General features: G+C 35.7%; 1 protein-coding gene across 4 annotated transcripts in view; it reads right to left on the reverse strand.

Moving 5' to 3' along the window:
• The window catches only part of RYR2 (ryanodine receptor 2), a 788503-nt gene that overhangs the window by 125075 nt on the left and 643761 nt on the right, over positions 1-19667 (reverse strand). For all 4 annotated transcript variants that reach the window (XM_034949586.3, XM_055098600.2, XM_055098645.2 and 1 more), the window contains 7 exons: positions 10947-11007; positions 9505-9743; positions 7914-7995; positions 4627-4757; positions 2700-3020; positions 870-1110; positions 403-490 (listed from right to left, as the gene is read on the reverse strand). In XM_034949586.3, coding sequence (XP_034805477.1) covers positions 403-490; positions 870-1110; positions 2700-3020; positions 4627-4757; positions 7914-7995; positions 9505-9743; positions 10947-11007 — 1163 coding nt within the window. The remainder of the gene's footprint in view (positions 1-402; positions 491-869; positions 1111-2699; positions 3021-4626; positions 4758-7913; positions 7996-9504; positions 9744-10946; positions 11008-19667) is intronic.

A 19667-nucleotide genomic window follows, 5' to 3' on the forward strand; every position in this document is an offset into this window, starting at 1 on the left:
AAACAAATTTATGGAAGCAGTACCTTTACAAGTAAAATGAGTGTGTGTTATTGTTGGAAATGGCTAGTCTATTTAAGCACGTCTCAAACTGAGAACTGCAAATTAAGAGAACAAAATGCCAAGAGATAGGGAAAGCTAGATAGTAAAAATAGTACATCTTTATGTAATGTCAATATTAGTCCAAAATTTAGGGGCAAATTTAAAATATGTTTATGGAGTGCAATTAAAAATCCCTGTGATTTTTTTAAAGGATAAATTGCAAAACTCAAAAGAAGGTTTATATTCCCTCAAACTCCTCAGGGGAACCTATTCTCTCTCCTCAACTGTTACATGAAACCTACGAGGCAAGTAAGCAGGTGCCTACAAACAGTAGGCGTGATCTGTCAATATCTTCACACTCACATGGGACTTGGACCAGTAGATAAACACTTCAGCCACCATGCGGAAGAGCTCCTCTGCTTCTGGGTTAGGCTCCTTTAGCCACTTTGCCCTGGATCACATAATAAATACAGTGGTTTCTCAGCTACTCCTTAAAGTTAATTAAAAAAAAAAACCATCCCCCCAAAGTTAAATGTACCGACCACAGAGCTCATGATGGTTTCAGCACAGCGTTGTAACATTTAAAAAAAAATTTAAACATCATAACTGTCAAACTGTTAACTTTTACATGCAAAATCAGAATGAAACGGCCAACTTTGACTTTAAGGTGTTTTAATTTTAAGCCAAAAATTAACTTGCCTATAAACAGTTAATTATAATTACCAACAAGCTCATGGCCAAATAGTGAATGAAGCGATTCAACAAGGACATGTGAGCCAAGAAACGTTATGACTGAATTAGGGAAATTACTAAATTACTTCTGATCATACCTGTTATAGTCCACAAATCTAATCAAGAGAGGGTAGAAGGCATAGAGATCTCTGGCCAGTGTGGTGAACTCATCTAGGATCAGGAGTTCAGCCTCCGACATGTCCCCCCTGGCCTCGGCTTTCAGGTGGTCTTCCTCAGACACCACCGTAGCTGCCTTTTTCTTGAGTTTCTCCATTAATGGCAAGAAATGAGTTTTCAAGAGCTGAGGTTTCACTTTATTTATTATAGGCTGGGAAAACACTGTTTAAAGACAGACATTAGTATTCTGCTCTGTAAAACCATTCATTAAAACGATGATAGATTGTAATTATAATTGTAACATAATTAAAGCCTCCTTCTCCAGCACACGGCTTCCTTAAGGGTACAGCTCATGCCTCAGCCATTTTTCTAGTCCAAGTTCTAATTGCATAGCTGCTATTAAAAAAATGTTTACTGAGTTGAATTCAATGATCTTCCTTGTTTTTAGAATAGATAGCTAATTTAGAATGGAAAAAAAAAAGACTTTCACTCATTTTGGAAATCATTTTCACACAAGAAATAAAATTCCCAAATGGAAAAGGTTCCCCTAACCCTTAGAATAGGGACAAGCTCTGCTACATAACTACTATATGAGACTATATACAGTTATCTCATTTTAACTATCCCCATCCTTGGCCCAATGGAAGAGTTAGATTATATGGAACACTGCTCTCTTATTTAATAATAACCATAGTTGTTAATAATAGTTCTAAACTTGATTGGGCCATTTTTAAAATGACTTTTTTCCCCCTGAAAGTAACATATATGCACTGGGGAAAAGTATACAAGAGAAAAGTTAAAGTCAACCATAATCATCTGCCCAAATTAATAAGTCATTGCTGCATTTCTCTGGGGTTTTCATCAGTACATAAATTCATATACATATATATTATACATATAACATTCTGAATTCATTGTTTTAAAAACTCTCCATTTTTCCCTTCATAATATGAGTATTTCCAGGGCATAAAACATTGTTGAAACTTCAACGTTTAAAGATGACATAGACATGGTGGCTCACACCTGTAATCCCAGCACTTTGGGAGGCCGAGGTGGGTGGATCACCTGAGGTCAGGAGTTCCAGACCAGCCTGGCAAACATGGTGAAACCCCATCTCTACTTAAAAAAAAAAAAAAAAAAAATTAGCTGGGCATGGTGACAGATGCCTGTAATCCTAGCTACCCGGGAGGCTGAGGCAGGAGAATCACTTGAACCCGGGAGGCGGAGGTTGCAGTGAGCCAAGATCTCACCATTGCACTCTGGCCTGGGCAACAAGAGTGAAACTCCATCTCATAAACAAACAAACAAAAAACAAAATATGACATAATATTCTGGCATGTAGATGTATACAACTTATTTAGCCATATTCTGGTTATTGGGTACTTAGATTGCTTCTAACTTTTCAATACAAATAATGCAATAATTGTAGACATTACACTACATTTTTTTGGTTTACCCTCCCTTCTCTTCACATTCTCTATATAACAGATGGCTACAAGCGGATTGCTAAAAGTTGAATGTTTTATTTTTGTCTCTGGCTATAAAATCATTAGTTTTTAGTGCTGTGTTTATTGATTAATCTTACAGAGATTGACAAGTCAGAAAAATGTTTACTTAAAAGTAGTAACTATTTAACATATACACAATGCCTGTTTTTATCTACATTAAAAAATAGCATGACAAACAATAATATTTTTGAGTAAAGAAAGTATTAATAAAAATTGTGATGGGAAAATTCTAGTTTATGTATTTAAAATTCTTTTGGAAATAAAACAGATTTCAGGGGTACAATGTCTTCTTCCAGTTCTTACCTGCTAGCCTCTTCATCCAGGCTCCCTCATCAATCCCCAAGTTATTATATATGATTTTCAATATGTTCCCTAGAAGTGTGTTCATGTGCTCTGAGTTCAGGGCTGTGCAGCACATCTCGGCCCGTTCTGGATTGTTCTCAGGTCCATGCTCCCACCAACGAGACATGTAGCTGCAAAGCATGGGCAGTATGACTTCCATGACATGTGGCATTTGAGTGTAGCGAATGCCGGACTCGGCTAATTCCACGATTTCTTCCATGAGTTTCTCCAAAGACGGTATGTTTGGACAAACATCTTCCACATTAGTTGGCAAACTGAGAGCTGGAGAAGTACATATAAAAATGGATGATATTCAAAGAAAGTACTGAGATGATATGGCGGATTTCCACAGGCAACTATTTCATTTTGGACTTCAAAACTTAGCAAGACGTGGCATGCCTGCAACTGGCTCCTTCTCCTGTGTTTCAAGGTAGCTATTTCAAAGCTTCTCTCTTTCCCCTAAGTTCCTACTGTACCATCACTCCCAGAAAACAGCCATTCCTCCTACTTCACAGCAAACAAGAGTATCAAATATTTCCTCCTCTAACTTTGCTGCTCTCATGACCTACAAGCCATTTATGACTGGCTCCACCTCGGCCTCCATTCCCCGTTTTCGAGGAAGTTTTGAAGTCCCCCACTCACGGCTCCACCGAATACCTGATGCCTTGCTCAGACCTGTATTTTCAGCCCTGTAATACCTCCTACCCAGCAAGATACTCAAATCTTTCCTGGATTACTTAGCTACCCCAGGCACTCTCCGTCCTCAGGAACAAAGCTGCTTTTCACCGTGCAGCAAAATTGCACTTTTACAACTCATCTTTCCAAGCGTTCAGTGGCATTTCATATCCCTGACCAAATTCCCTTTTCCTAAAATTCCCTTCTTTCTTAACATTAACGTGCCCAGCCTTTTTGGCTCCCTCTGAATGTTGTCAGTGTCCTTACTGACTCTCTTCTCCTTGCTGAACTTTTTTTGTTGTTGTTGCTGAGACAGAGTCTTGCTCTGTTGCCAGGCTGGAGTGCAGTGGCGCAGTCTTGGCTCACTGCAAACTCTGCCTCCCCAGTTCAAGCGATTCTCATGCCTCAGCCTCCTGAGTAGCCAGGATTACAGGCACACACCACCACGCCCGGCTAATTTTTGTATTTTTAGTACAGATGGGGTTTCACTATGTTGGTCAGGCTGGTCTTGAACTCCTGACCTCGTGATCTACCCACTTCGGCCTCCCAAAGTGCTGGGATTACAGGCATGAGCCACTGCGCCCAGCCCTTGCTGAACTTTCAAATGCTGATTATCTTTAGGAATCTATCTTTGATTCTCTTCTCTTTTTTGGTTTGCATGTTCATCTAGACAATTTTGGCCATTCTTTCTGCTATAAGCTAATATCTGTAAAGCCATGTTTCTTAAAAACTGTTCTGACTCATCCTGGATGTCTCAAGCACAACTAAAACACAATGGATCTAAATTTAAACTTCTCTTTTTCTCTCCAGCCTATCTTGAGCATGCCCTAACTTGGTGGGGACATTATCCAGTCAGTCACCCAGAAGAGAAACTTGGGATTACGTCTAGGCTGCGATACTCCCTCATCTGCCACACAAGATGACTCTACCTCTAGGAGCTCTCACAATCAACACACATACACGCTGTCCAAGGGGCCTGCTCAGTCACCTTGCTCTTGAATTACCACATATTCTGATTGCTGCCCTATATGTATCATATCTCCCTCATCTATCACAGGGTACATCACACAGAATACCAAACAATAACATTTAAGAACAGACAAGATTGGATATAGTAAACTGAAACAGCTCATTAAAAATCACTATTGGACAATATGATAAATATCAAGTTTTAGCTTCATATCTCAAAGCACTGCACATGTTTCTGTGTTACCTGCTCTTTCTCGTGAAGACTTGGTATTGTAGATGGAGTAAATATTATGTTTGTCCAGATGAGTTTCCAAAAATGCTACAGGGAAAGCACCAGCAAAGGCAGCTAGACATTCTCCTAATGCAGAACGTTGCCTATAAGTGGAAAATGCTTATGTTTTAAGGTCTTCCAAGTGAGTAACTAAAAAAGTCATATTACAATTAGCAAATTTAACCTAAAAGGAATGATAATATTGGTCCTAATAAAATTAACTCCCAAATCCAATTTCTGTATTGCTAAACATCATATGCTTTCAATAGCAATATCCTCACCATTTGAAAAAAAGCTAAATTATCTGTTAGCAAAAAATTATCTGTCAACTTATTTCTTCATATCTGATTGGACTAGTCCTTTTATTTCATTAATTCACTTTAAAATTCTGTTTCAATTAGTGATTCTCAGACTGATTCTGATAATTTGTGTTGGCATTCTGGAAATAGCAATTTTTCTTTTGGATGACTTATGTTAAAATATCTATATTTGTAGATATTTTAGAAAAAGTTCCACTGTAACTTTTTGTAAATACCTATTTTTTTTCAAAATGTCTTTTCCTTACCTTTGAATTTTTTTTTGTTTCCCCAATCACTTTATAACTGCAAAATTAATTGCACAAAAAAGACTTAAAAAACAAGCCACCAAAAACCAAAACATTATTTAGAACCTAAAAAAGTGACCTCGAATTTTGTCCAGATAAATATATAGGCAAAAACAACAATGACAAAAACAAAAGCTACAGCAATAAGAAGGAATTAGAGGGTTTGAAAAATGAGATATTAAAATATTTTTTAAAATACTAACAATTCAGGCTATATGATATTGATTTAGTCATAAAAAATGAAATAATAGAACAGAATAGAAATCCTAAATGTAATCTAGTAAATACATTACTTTACATGATGGTTTTATTTTAAATCAGGGAATAAAATAAATAGTTAATAAATGATTACTTTACAAATGGTTGATGATTTAAAAAATTTAATTTTAATCCTACATAATACCCAAGAGAAATAAAATTCAGATATATTTCTAGTAAATTCCCTTCTTATCTCAGAGATGATCATTCTAGACATTCTCTACTTTCCTCGAGCTTTCCACACTTCTTTTCTCAGCCATAATCTGGCTTAGGACTCAAGGCATTCTTCATTGAGAAAACAGAAGCTACTAGACACAGACCTACCTGATATAGCTTCTACCTGTTTTCTGTTGCATAGAGAAAAGTTATAAGCTTCAAAAGTCGCCTCTAAAAGACACATTCTCGACTACCTTGTTCTCTAAATTGTGTGATTATTCATAGGAAAACTATACCTTGCCACTATAATATTTATCAGTTTGCTTGTTTGTTTTGGTTTGGTTTCCTCTACCAGATATAAAACCTATGAGAGTAGAGAAGTATCTTGTTTATTTCTGTATCCTAGTATCTGGCATTTAACAAATATTTAGGACACAAACAATAGGATTATAAAGTTAAATATAAAGAACTGGAAGCATGAAAAGTCTAGGAGGATAAATGTTTGAAATTCTAACTGCTAAATGTGTAGTCTAAACTTATCAGAATAATAAAACTAAGGGGAAGAAACATACATGAAATAATTGATAGCTTGATTATGTCAAAATTATATAAAATTTGATTATATAAAAATTCAACATTACCATGTCATAAAATGCTATCTGTATATAATTTTTATATATTTTATATATTTATATGTTTTGTGTATATATTTTATATATAAGCACTATATATATATAAAGGTAAAAAATGGCAAAACTCACAAAAACAGGAGAAATAGGCAAGAGGTTAATCATTTTAATGAACAAAAGCATTATTACAAATCAGCATGACAATACATGAATAGAAAAACAGATGCAAGATGAGAAAAGGCAATTCATAAAGTAAAGAAACACAAATGACAAGGTAAACATGAAAAAAAATAGCAAGTAGATGGTAATCAGGAAAGTGCATTTGAAAATATAAATAGGGATCCTATATTTTCACTATCACATACACAAGCACTAAAAAGAAAAAAAAGATAATCTGAGTAAGGAACAAATGAGGAAATTAGCATTCACTTCTAAAACTTGAGAATGTAAATGGAATCGATTTTCTGAAAACAGTGAAATGAGTACCGTAATCCTGTAATACAGGCATACCCTTTGACCTATAATTCCAAATTCTAAGAATACAGCTAAGGGAAATAAGCATAAAAATACAATGGAATCTATGAACATAGATCTGGCATTATATATATTAGTGAAAAACAGAAAACAGCCAACATGTCAAAAATAAAGTCACATTTCAATAAATTATTATACTTCCTTAATATAGGTCATAACCATAAAAATAATATGAAAATTGAGTTTACTTAAAATGAAGGTAAAAAATGTAAAATGTTCAGAATAAACCCAATTATGTTTTTCCATTGATCTAAATTTGCTATTTTTATGTACAACTGTCATCCTATTTTAACTACTGTAGCTTTATAGGTTTTAATATTTGGTAGGCCAAATGAGTACCTGTTCATTACTCTTTTATTCCCCTGCAAATTCTGTTGGCTAGTCTCATGGGTTTATTCTTTGAAATAAACTTTTGAATGATTTTGTGAAGTTGGAAAAAGCAAATTTCTGTAATTTGCTGTACTGAAATTGCACTGTAATTACAGATTCATTTTGGGAGAACTTATATCTATTCATAGTTAAATCTTCTATCAGAATATGTTTTTATTTATTCTGGCCTTTTAAAAAAACTTCCCTGTTTTTCTTCTCTGGTTCACAGAAATTTCTTACTAAAGTTGCCAGTGATCTCTTTATTTTAAATTTACTGGGGATACCTTTTCTTATGTTACCTATTCACATCATTTAACACTGCAAACCACTCCATCCTGAAACTTGAGAACATGAGAAAATAAAACTAGGTTTAGTAACTGCTCATATTCATGTTTACTGTGAATTTCTGATACATAATGAGAAACGATACTAGCAGGTGCTTTCATAAGACTCAAACACTCAGCTGAAACTTCATATTAAGTATAGTCTTTACCATTAGTGCTTTACTTTCTTTGCATAACTCCATTGTCCTTTATTATATCAATTCTTATTTTGTTTAAAGATTGTCTAATTACTTCCAAGGAATTTCAAAGGTCAATCCGGTTTAGTTTATAACTAGGAAACAGGTTATGAAATGAAGATTCTTGAAATAAATAGTTATAAAACTTGAAGCAGCAATTAATACAAAGTTAAACTTTAAACATTCTTACCTCTCCACGTAAATACTCTTGCTGGTTCCCAAAGCATATAAGCTAGTCAGAATTCTATAACAAGACACCTGGACATCTTCCACTAAGGAAAAAGAGAATCTCACTTGAAAGAAAAACCCACTTATTTATACACTGTCCTGAGAAAGCTTAAGCTATATACTGTTGAGTTTAGGCTATATACTATTCATCCATAAAAAGAATGAAATCATGTCTTTTGCAGCAACATGGATGGAACTGGGGGTTGTTATCTTCAGTGAAACAAGCCAGGCACATAAAGTCAAATATCACATGTCCTCACTTATAAGTGGGTACTAAACCATGTGTACACATGGACATAGAAAGGAGAATAATAGACAAGACTCAGAAGGGTGAGGGGGCAGGAGGGGGTGGATGACGAGAAATTACTTAATGGGCACAATGTTCATTATTTGGGTGATGGATGCCCTAAACGCCCAGACAACTGTACTTGTAACCTGTAAATTTATACAAATAAAAATAACTAAACAAAAGGCACATCTGCTTTTTTTTTGAGATAGAGTCTTGCTCTGTCACCCAGGCTGGAGTGCAGTGGCAATACTGGCTCACTGCAACCTCCACCACCTAGGTTCAAGTGATTATCTTGTCTCAGCCTCCCGAGTAGCTGGGATTACAGGTGTGCACCATCATGCCCAGCTAATTTTTGTATTTTTAGTAGAGACGGGGTTTCACCATACTGGCCAGGCTGGTCTCGAACTCCTGACCTCAGCTGATCCACCCACCTCAGCCTCCCAAAGTGCTGGGATTACAGGCATGCGCCACTGCACCCCGACTAAGCATGCTTTCTTAAAACAAAATTTAAAATAAACGTTCTGCCACTGGTAGTTGTGGCACCCACTGAGTAACTCAGCAGTTTTTGCACAGAGGTGCCCATCACCTGAGGAATGGACAATGCACGAGTCTGAGTTGGTGATTCTGCTCAACAAAGGCTCATGTCCTGAGCAGGGCAGTGGGGAGTTCAAACAGCTCATGCGTATTTTTTCCACGTAATCTTGGGCATTCTGGGTATAGTTTTATTAACTACTGAATGCCAGCCCAAAACAGAAGATTAAAGTTTCCCTAAAAACTGTCAGAAACCTCTAAACAGAGGATATTTGAGCCACTCTAAAAGACCAATTATTTAGACACAGACTTTGTCTCAGTCATCTTCACATTATTACATTGTCAAGCTTGGAGAAACAATCTACATTGACTCAGAAATAATTTGAAAACATTTACTGTTGCATGTTATATGGTTCAACTGCATTAAAACGTTTATGTGAAAAGAGGCAATGTAGAAATAGTGATCATTTGGAAACTTCAACAATGTGGAAGTCATTTTCTATAACCAGTACCTTACTGGTCCTCTCTGTGGGTCCATGTAATTCAGAGATCTATTTCTGTAAGAATGGTGTCTATCACTCAAATGTCAACCTATAACGTTTTGCAATAAAAAAGGCATTTTAACATGTAAACAGTGTTTTAGTAACCCAGATGTGGCTATTACTGTTTTTGATTGTACTACAGGGTATTTCGATTAAAAAAAAAAAAAACTCCAAGATATAAATTTACATACATATTAGGTCTTCTCCGAACTGATGCTGGCCAATATGTTCAAATAATGAAGACAGCATTGGCAGCAGGGCCACTGTGGTGTAATTGATAATCTGAGTAACCCCTTTGGGCTGGTTTCGGGTGTGAGTGAACTGGCCCTGCTTGAGGTTTTCCATGGTCTTCTCCAGATCCTCTGCAGCGTTGTCCAGAAAAGCTCTGAGTGCACTTTTAACACTCTCCAGGCCAGTCTTCATCACTGTCCTAGAAAGTAAATAAGGGAGGACTCGTATCTTCCAACAGGAACAAATGAAATATAAATGAAATGTGGTTCTCTTATGATGTTTATTTCTCCATTACTCTACCCACCTGGTAACCAACTTTTAAAATCAACTCTAAAACAAGTTTTTTCAATATACTTGAAGTTACAGCAATACTGCTCTGTAAATTATCTTTTCCAAATGCCTTCATAGTCAACTTATTAAAACCTTGCTGCAAAAGTCTGTGCTAATGCTGTATGCTTATCACTAACGGTCTCCAATGTAACTAACAAAACACAGCTTCTGAGTGAGTATAGTTAATCCGAAATCCAACAAAACTAGAATGTTTCCTGAGGCGATGGGTAGCAAAAAAAATTTCATGCCAGCTAAACCAACTCAACAAATGATACGGAATGTTTGTGTTTTAAGGTGTAGCAATCAAGTCTTTTCTAATGAAGCCGCTGAAGGCTGAACTTCATACCCTAATGCCACTATTTGTAGTAGGAAGTGAAGGTCTGTAATGGTGTCTCCTTTCTGCATTTATTATACAAAAGACCTTACATGAAATCTTAAACACAAGAATGGATAATCAAAGAGTATTGTGGAATATTCTCTTTAGGAGACGTTTATAAACTTTTATTTAGATTTATCCTAGATATAAACTAAATGTATGGCTGAATCAATCATGCTAAATGAACTGATTTTGTATTTGGTCAACATGCTAGATTTCTGGTCAAGTTGACAGGGCAGAGTAGAAAGCACACAGATGGGAATTCGTCTACCTACACACTTAGTATGCAATCTTAAACATCACTTTATTCATCTGTAAAATGAGAATAAAACTCTGTTTCCTAAAAAGCCAAATGTTATTATGAATGTTAAGCACAAATATCATGCCTGGAAGCTAACAAGATCTCTAGAGTTGTCAGATTACCATTTTTCCTGCGTGATACATTACCAATTCAACCCTCCTTTATGGTCCTAGCTGCTACAGAAATTACCTGACATTAAATAATAATCTATATATGATCATAGACATAAGCTGCCACTGTATTAATTTTAAAAAGTTTTTCTTTTCACCTACACTAAAGACTTTGTTACAAATCCAAAGAATAAAATCCAGACACTGGGTCCTTCTTAACATTCTTATATATATACATGTATCATTATTATAGTAATTTATTTAGGTAAAAATGTATCCATTTACCTTGCATCCAAAGTCTGACCCAAAATATGAAGACAGTTGACAATTGATGTTGCATCATTGCCTAAAGAGGAAACAAAATGCTGTATAAATTGCCCTGAGAATTTCTCAATGTTCTTCTTTTCTACCAATATTTGTGCTAGAAAAATTAGTCAATGACACAACAGTAATATTTTAAAAGGTTTTTTAATAATCAAGTTTGAAATCATGCAGTTTTTCTGCTTAAAAGTGGTTATGCAAATGTAAGTAGAAAAGCAATAAAGCATGTCTCATCAAATAGCTGACATGCCCAAGAAGCATTCAAAAGCACTGCACCAGACTAAAAGAGTTTTAACCGAGGTTTTCAATAATCCCCTCTCCCTCCCATCTCATTGTATTTTTAAATCTTATTGTTTACAAACTTTTAAAGTCAGCTCATATCCTTTATGAAATAAGGTGGGCTTAAAGTTTAAAAATTTTCATTCCATTTTAATTGCGCCAAAAAATTCTGCTTTCTTATTTCATCCCGCTGCATTAAGATGAATTAATTTGCCTGAATTCCATTGCATGAAGGTAAATTAATTTCCTTGAATGTTATTGGTCTTTGGCAAAAACCAAAAAGCACCAAACCATCATGTAAAAAAAAATTAGACGCTAAAGAAGTTAAATAATACTCCTCTGAGATTTTCAGATGGTAGTAACTCCTCTTGAAAGTAATATAAAATTCACTCATTTTGATTGGCATATTTTACAAGGAAGTACAGAAATATGAGTGATAAAAGCATTACATATATTTTTCTTTGTAATGGGGATACAGAAAGCAAATAAAATGATGAATTCAAGGTAACAAAATAATTTGACCACTTACAATATAGTTTGACATGATCAGTTCCTCATTACACACACACACACACACACACTATCATCTCCTGGGTCCTGAGATTGACAACTATTATCTGAATGTAAGTTTTTGTAATACTGGTATATGTTATATTCTTTATACAAAAAGTAACCTAAAATGAATGACCTAAGTACACACTGAAATTAATAATTGTATTAGAACATGGGCAAGCCAGTTTAGTGATATGATACAAATAAGAAAAAATAAGGTATTTATTACTGAGATTCTGAGTTATTTATGAAAATTTTCCCTCATCTTGTGCTTCAAGTCTCAGAATTCCTGGTAATAATGAAGACAAAATGAGCAGAATGGTAGGATTTTTTATTTTCCTGTCCATTGGCAGATGCCAGCTCTGGGGCTTCTCCTGGAACTCTTAGAAGTATTCATTTGATTATTAATTCACTTAACAAATAAAGATTAAAACCAGGCACTCTCAAATTTCCAGTAATGAACAAAATAGTCCTTATGGTACTTGCATTTTAAAGGGGGATATAGATAACGAATCAGTAAGCAAAAAAAAAAAATCATTTAGCAAAATATCAGCATATAACATAATAGCAGGCCACAGTTAAATATATATAAAAAAATTTGTTATATACAAAAAGATTATATATAATTATATTATATAATATATATTTCTATAAATATATTATATATCATATAATATATATTTACATAAATATATATTATATATCATATAATATATATTTACATAAATATATATTATATAATTATATATTATATTATATATTATATATAATATATATATTATATATAATTATATAATATATAAGATAATATATAATATGCAATTATATATTATATAAATATATATTATATGTATATACTATATATACACACACACACACACACACCTACAGAAACTGGGTAGAATAACAGGGATAGTGCTCATGAGTCCTTCCTGGAGGCGGCATTTGAGCAGACGTTGGAATGACATGAAGAAATAAACCATCCATGTATCTGAGAAGGAGATCCAGGTACAGGGAAGAGCCCACGCAAAGGCTCTGAGGCAAAAAATGAACCTGGTGTTCCAAGCAAAGAGGGTCAAGTGGCTAAGGGGGTCAGAGCAAGAGGAAAGAAGCAGAGTATGAGTTGGAGAGGTTGGGAGAGGTCAGGTTCTAGAGCTTGGTTAGAGCAAGCCCTTGGATTTTCAGTGCGGTAGGAAGACATCCTTAGGTTTTGAGCAGGATGGGATATGATACGATTTATATTTTCAAAGAATTAATTCCCTATGTGGGAAATTCTGGAAGAGCAAGAGTGGAAGATAATTAGGGACCTAGTGCAGGAGCGGAATCAGTTCACTGATGATGGTGAATTCAGATTAGGATATCAGTGGTGAAGAACTTGAGAATATGTATTTGAAGGATTTACTTATGGATTGAATGTGAGGTGAGCGGGAAAGCAGTCAAGGATAACTCTAGGGTTTTCTGCCTGAGCAATTAGGTGAAAGGCGGCACCACTGAATGGTGTAGAAAGAGAACGAGAAGAAGCAGACTGTGGGAGGAAGGGGGTGCGGCGGGGGGTGGGGGATGGGGTCCTGACCCTTGCTTTGCACGTATTAAGTGTGATGGGCCTATTAGTAATTCGGGTAAAGACGTAGAATAGGCAATTGATTGAAAAAAAAAAAAGTCTGCAGTGCAGGGAAGAGATCTAAGCCAGAGCTATATACACTTGGGCATCGTAAACATACATTTAATTCTAAACATCGTGGGTCTAAATGAAACTAGCCAGCATGAATATAAGTAAGAAGAAAAAAGGCCTAGGGCCTCCAGTGTTTGGAGGCAGAGAAGATAAGAAAGATGCAGTATAGACAATGGGAAAGAGAAGGCCCATGAGGAAGAAGAGATCCAGTGCAACGTATATGAGTCCTATGCCACTATTAATCAGCCCCAAATCAGAGAGGCAGGTCCTTCATTTTTCCTAAACACTCAGTTGTCTGTCCCTTTCCCTTCCAATCTGCTCTTATTATAGATTATCAGTGTTTGTACTTGGTACTGAGTTTTCCTGTGCCCTTTTCCATGAGGGGTGGCCAGGGATACTTTAAACTTCTATTAATATAAGCTTGGCAGGCTGGGATTTTTGTTTGCTTTGTTCGCTGCACCTAGAATAGTGTCTGACATACAGCAGGCCCTTAAAATATTTGTGGACTGTCTCTAGGATGTAAGAAGAGTAGGAAACGGCACCAGGAGCCAGACAAATTCTGTGGGTTGACTGAAACTGTGTATTGGGAATATGAAATTTCTGTGATCGCTAAAGGAATAAACTAAACTCCACACATTTTTACATCTTGGTAGACCCCTTTTAGACACAGCACAACTTTAAATAGAAACACCTCTATGTAAAAAATGGGAAAGGGACTCTAAGAAGGCAGAAAAAGTAGAGTCTTCAATATTTTAATTTGTAGACCAGGCAAAAGTGTCAATCCCATTAGCATGGGTAAGAAGCCTAAAATAATGTGAGTCTTGAAGAGGTAAAGCATGTGGCAAGGCTTTTCAATAAAATAATGACTTAAATATTGTCCTTCTTAAAGCTATCCAGATTACCATAATCAGAAATGTCAATCACGGTATTAGGAAGAACAGGAAGGGCCAGCAGAGTTTTGTAAGATGATAAAACTTTCAGGTGGCAACTGGATTTTTATGTACTTAAGTTTACATAATTGCTTCATTGCTCTGGATGGTGAAAAAACCAAAAGATTGATACTTTTCAACTCACAGTATTTCAAGGACCCAGCTATTTCCCTTGTCCTCAGACACACACCTCTCATCACCTCTGAGCACTCAGGAAAACAATGATAGATTGCCTATTTGTCCTTAAGATTGTGTATTTATATCAGTGCATCAAGGTGTATGTAAACATAAAAAGTACACGATTAAAATAATAACTTATACCTGGGTCTAATAACAATAGGGACAACATTGGGTTTTAAAAAAATTATAACAACTCTCATATATGACTCTCCAAATAATAAAAACAACAAATTACATAATAGAACTATAAATAATTTTTGCATATTAATCCCAAATTGTTTTTTTAAATAAAGTTTCTATAACTCAGGAATTCTCAATGTTAAATTTGACATATCGTATGTCAGTTCTGTTTTATAATCTGATATGCTGAGAATTCACAGAATGTTGACTTCTCTCTCTTCTGGAAACAGCGATAGCCGTCATTGTACTTTTTATTTTTCTCTACTTTTCTAATATTGTATTCTTTTCTCTGAAGAAATGATTAATCTTGGCAGAATTCTATTAATAATGTGAAATACCACTGTGCCAGAACTTATAAATTTCTCTCACAATTATGAGGGAATAGACAGAAATTGCAGAGTGTCAATGACTTTATTGTTTCTAAAGACTGTGATATTGAACAGAGTAAAATTATTGGTTCCCTAATTTGGTGAGGAGTTTCAGTCAAACCGAGGACACATTTTGAATAACTACATATTCTATTCATTTTTCAAAGCCAGGAAATTCTCCTATAATGCTATGTTCAACTGAAAGAATTATCTGTATCGCTCTAATACTATGTTGATCTAATGCTATGTATACTTTATTACTTTCATTATAGGCATCTAATTCCAATATTTCTGAACTTCTCTAAAAAATAGGATTTTTTACAGTATATATAATAAGTTAAATCCAGGAAATAGTTGTTTTTGCCATGCATATTGTCATAGTACTACAGAATTTTTAAATTAGAGAAAGATCTCAATGATCCTCCAGCTACGAATAACAAGGATAAGAAAATAGTTACAGATTGCGCATGATTGAACCATTACATTCTCAACTTAATGGCACACTGAATCCTCAAATATGCTTCTATCCGCAGTGATTCTGAGTACTTTAAGTAATTTTTCTTTTTTTTTTTTTTTTTTGAGAGGGAGTCTCGCCGTGTCGCCCAGGCTGGAGTGCACTGGCATGATCTCGGCTCACTGCAAACTCCACCTCCTGGGTTCACGCCATTCTCCTGCCTCAGCCTCCCGAGTAGCTGGGACTACAGGCGCCTGCCACCACGCCCGGCTAATTTTTTGTATTTTTAGCGGAGACGGGGTTTCACCTTGTTAGCCAGGATGGTCTCGATCCCCTGACCTTGTGATCCGCCCGCCTCAGCCTCCCAGAGTGCTGGGATTACAGGCGTGAGCCACCGCATTCGGCCAATTTTTCTTTTATTATATGTGTCCTACCAAACACAAGCACAATCTGAGCCTTGTTAGAGATAACACAAACATATTAATTTTCTAATATAATAACTTCTGAGATAAGACAGAAATCATCATTTAAATACGTCAGTGTTTTTTGGGAGAGATATTAGAAGTATCAACATAAACTTAATCCACTAATTTATTGATTATGTAGAAATAAGAGTTGATAGGCTCCATTGTATTACTTTACTTAGTATCTACTTTTAAAACTCTTCCAAACGTAACATTAAGATTTATCTACTGGTATAAGTCAGGCATACTCACCTAGAAAAAAACTGAATATTTTAACAACAGCTACTGTTTCACGTTAAACACATAATAATATTTATCTTGTTTAATACTCTTGTAGCTAATATTGGAGTAGTATTAATGATGTTATACATTGGGTTCTAGGTCAGTATTATGCTCATTGTATTACAAAATGCTGGCTTTTTGTAATAACATCAGGTATTCCTAGATGTACCTATGTGATTAATTCACAAATTCTCCACTAACTCTGAGGAGTGTCCAGGTCATTCAATGTCTCACTAGGATGTTAAAAAGGCACCAGAAAACTGGAAAGTAGAAAAGGCCTATAAGTGACAAATATTTCATGCCCGCCTTTTCAAATAGTTCCTGGAACTGAAAGGATCATTGTTGGTTGAGTTTCATGATCTTATTACTTTAAGGGTCATTAATTATGTGTTATTTTCTTTTCACTGTAAGTGGCCTAAGTGTTTTCATGGACCTCTTAAGGAATAAGAGAGAAAAAAAAAAAACATGATTCTCACCAATTGTAGGATAATTAGGTACTACATTTTTCGTAATAATCTCTTAAGCAAAATAAACAAAGGAAAGCTGTATCATTCGTGAACGTAAGAAAATTTCCACGTTCTTAGCACTTGTCTCATAGTAAGTGTCTGCGTACTTATCTACCTTCTCTATTAGACTATAGGCTTCTTGAAGGCCGGACCTTGATGGCTCATTCATTCATTCATTCATCATATATTCATAAAATATTTACTGTGTGCCAGACTTCCTGCCAGGCACTGAGAATGCAACAGGAAGACCTCACAGAGCTGAGAGTTTTTGCGAGAGAAGAGAGATATTAATCTGGTAAGCATACCATCAGTGACATGGAGGAAAAGTACACGGCACCAGAGACTATTATAATAGTAGGAGGACGGAGTATTATCAAGGAGGTCAGGGAAGCCTTTCCTGAGACAGTAATATTTGGATTGAAGTCTGAAGGATGGATAGTTTGTTATGAGTGTGAAGGATTGAGGAGATGAGTAATTATGTGTGAGGGTCCTTTACTCAGGCGATAATTACAGCATGTGCAAAAACCCTGGGCAGAAAGGAATCTAACACATTCAAGAGGCAGAGAGAAGGCCAAGGAAGCTGAAGAAGCATAGGGAGGAGGAGAGACTAGCCTGGGACACGAGGATGGAGTGGCCCATGGGGAATGGAGGGTGAAACACTAACGTGGCTAGGTTAAGAAACGTGCTTTCTACCCTAAAGGCATGGGAAGCCACTGAATATGCAGGAGTGTAATTGGAGAAGTGTGTTTTGAGAAGATTTGATAAGATCATCGTGGAACACAGTTGAGAGAAGCAGGAGGGGATTCAGAGAGAATGGTCAGTATGCTCCTACAATAGTACAAGCGAAAGATGTTTGCATATTGGTCTGGGTTCCGGAGTGGAAAGAGAAATCAATCTTCATTTTCCTATCCTCACATCTTGAGTGAATGCCTTTCACGTGGCAGACATACAATACCTGTTTATTGAATGAATGCATAAAATGAGTATCATCAAGGCATTTGATTTATTTTCACATGTAAAAAGAAAGCCTTTAAGGTGCTCTGATAAGCACCACCTGTGCCACCATCATTATTACTGTTGGACTCTTAGTTATCAGATGCTGCTTCCTCTAAAAATGATTGAAAGATTCTAACAGACTGTAATAGAAGGGCTGATGTATCCTCTAACTGCCTTGAAAATAGTAATCAGAATTTCTAGGTAGCAAAAGTCAGGGGTAACTCTGGGAATCAAAGCATTGTTTCTTTAGTCAACACTGGTCCTTGAAAATGGCAAATGATAAGGATATCACTTGTCAACCTGCCTACGTCCTATTTATGTCCTACCTGGATTTCCAAAATTCGTTATGTGCACCAACTTATAATCACTAGCAAGCATTTCAGAATTCAAACAGGGAAGCCTATATTTAGACAAGAAGCTATTTTCTTTCTTTTTCATTCCATAAATTATTCTAATTGATTCATCAGAATTCTATGGGTAATACCGCTTGTCTTCCTTTTTAAAAACCTTAGCTTTTTAAACATAAAATAAAATGGTTTAAATGTCTCAAAAATAATAGATGAGGCATAAAAACACTATTATCTTAATTCCTGTATAGTGTCCATCAATGCAGAAGAAATATTTTAAAGTAGATAACAAAAAATATAAAAGCCAAAGTTTTGAGAATCTTCATTTCATATGTCAGAAAAATATTTCAACCACAGGCGAGGTTTGGAGATATAATTACAATGTGGCAGCCAACCTAGAATAAATATTCCATTACCCATCAAACTCTGCTCACCACAATTACTACCACCAGAACATGTATTTTGTCTCTTCATTTTTTTTAATGCTCCTGTCTTGTCTCCACTTTCTGACATATTTAAGGTTAACATGTATCTTTCTACATCCTTACCTTCTCTGATCATCACAAAACTCAAGTATTTTCTTGTTAACCTCAACTTTCAATTCTGTCTTAATTTACTCTTAGGTTTAGGTCATGAAAAAATCTTTAAACCAAGATAGTACAGGAAATACAAGACAGTACAGGGAATATGTGAAGCTTAAATGCTTAAGACTTAGAGATTTGGCCGGGCGTGGTGGCTCACGCTTGTAATCCCATTGATAATCAATGTATTTCCTGCCAAAATGCAAGAAAATGATAAAAGTAGACTGAAAAAGAATAGATTAATATGACCATATACAAACAAGCACTGCATATATGCTACTGGGTCTCTCTGTTTGGAAAAATCCACACTGGCATAGCTGATAAATCAAAAAGTAAATAGTTGGGTTATAACACTTCTGATTCATTCTGGAAATGGGTGTATTATAAAGGCTTTACTGTGTGTATTTTTGTGTGTGTGGTGTGCAATGTTGGCTCACTGCAACCTCTGCCCTCCAGGCTCAAGCAATCCTCCCACCCCAGCCTCCTGAGTAGCTGGGACCAAAGGTGTATGCCACCACACATGGCTAATTTTTTGTATTCTTAGTCGAGATGGGGTCTCGCCATGTTTCCCAGGCTGGTCTTGAACTCCCGAGCTCAAGTGATCTGTCCGCCTTGGCCTCCCAAAGTGCTGGGATTCCAGGCGTGAGCCACTGTGCCTGGCCCTGTGTGTGTATTTTAAAGGGCTAAGTCTACTAGTTTAGTATGTAATTTATGTAAATAAAGTATAATAAGCTTTAGATAAGTTAATAAAATCTAATAATTTTAATAAGACTAGAAACATCTTATATGTGAAAACTATAAGGTTACACTTTACATAGCACTTTAACATGAATTATTTCACAAAAAATCGATCTCTAGGTTTATTAGGTATTTTAGCCCACTTTAACAATGAAAA

Source organism: Pan paniscus, chromosome 1 (genome assembly GCF_029289425.2).
Source record: "Pan paniscus chromosome 1, NHGRI_mPanPan1-v2.0_pri, whole genome shotgun sequence".
In the NCBI taxonomy this organism is placed as follows: Eukaryota; Metazoa; Chordata; class Mammalia; order Primates; family Hominidae; genus Pan; species Pan paniscus.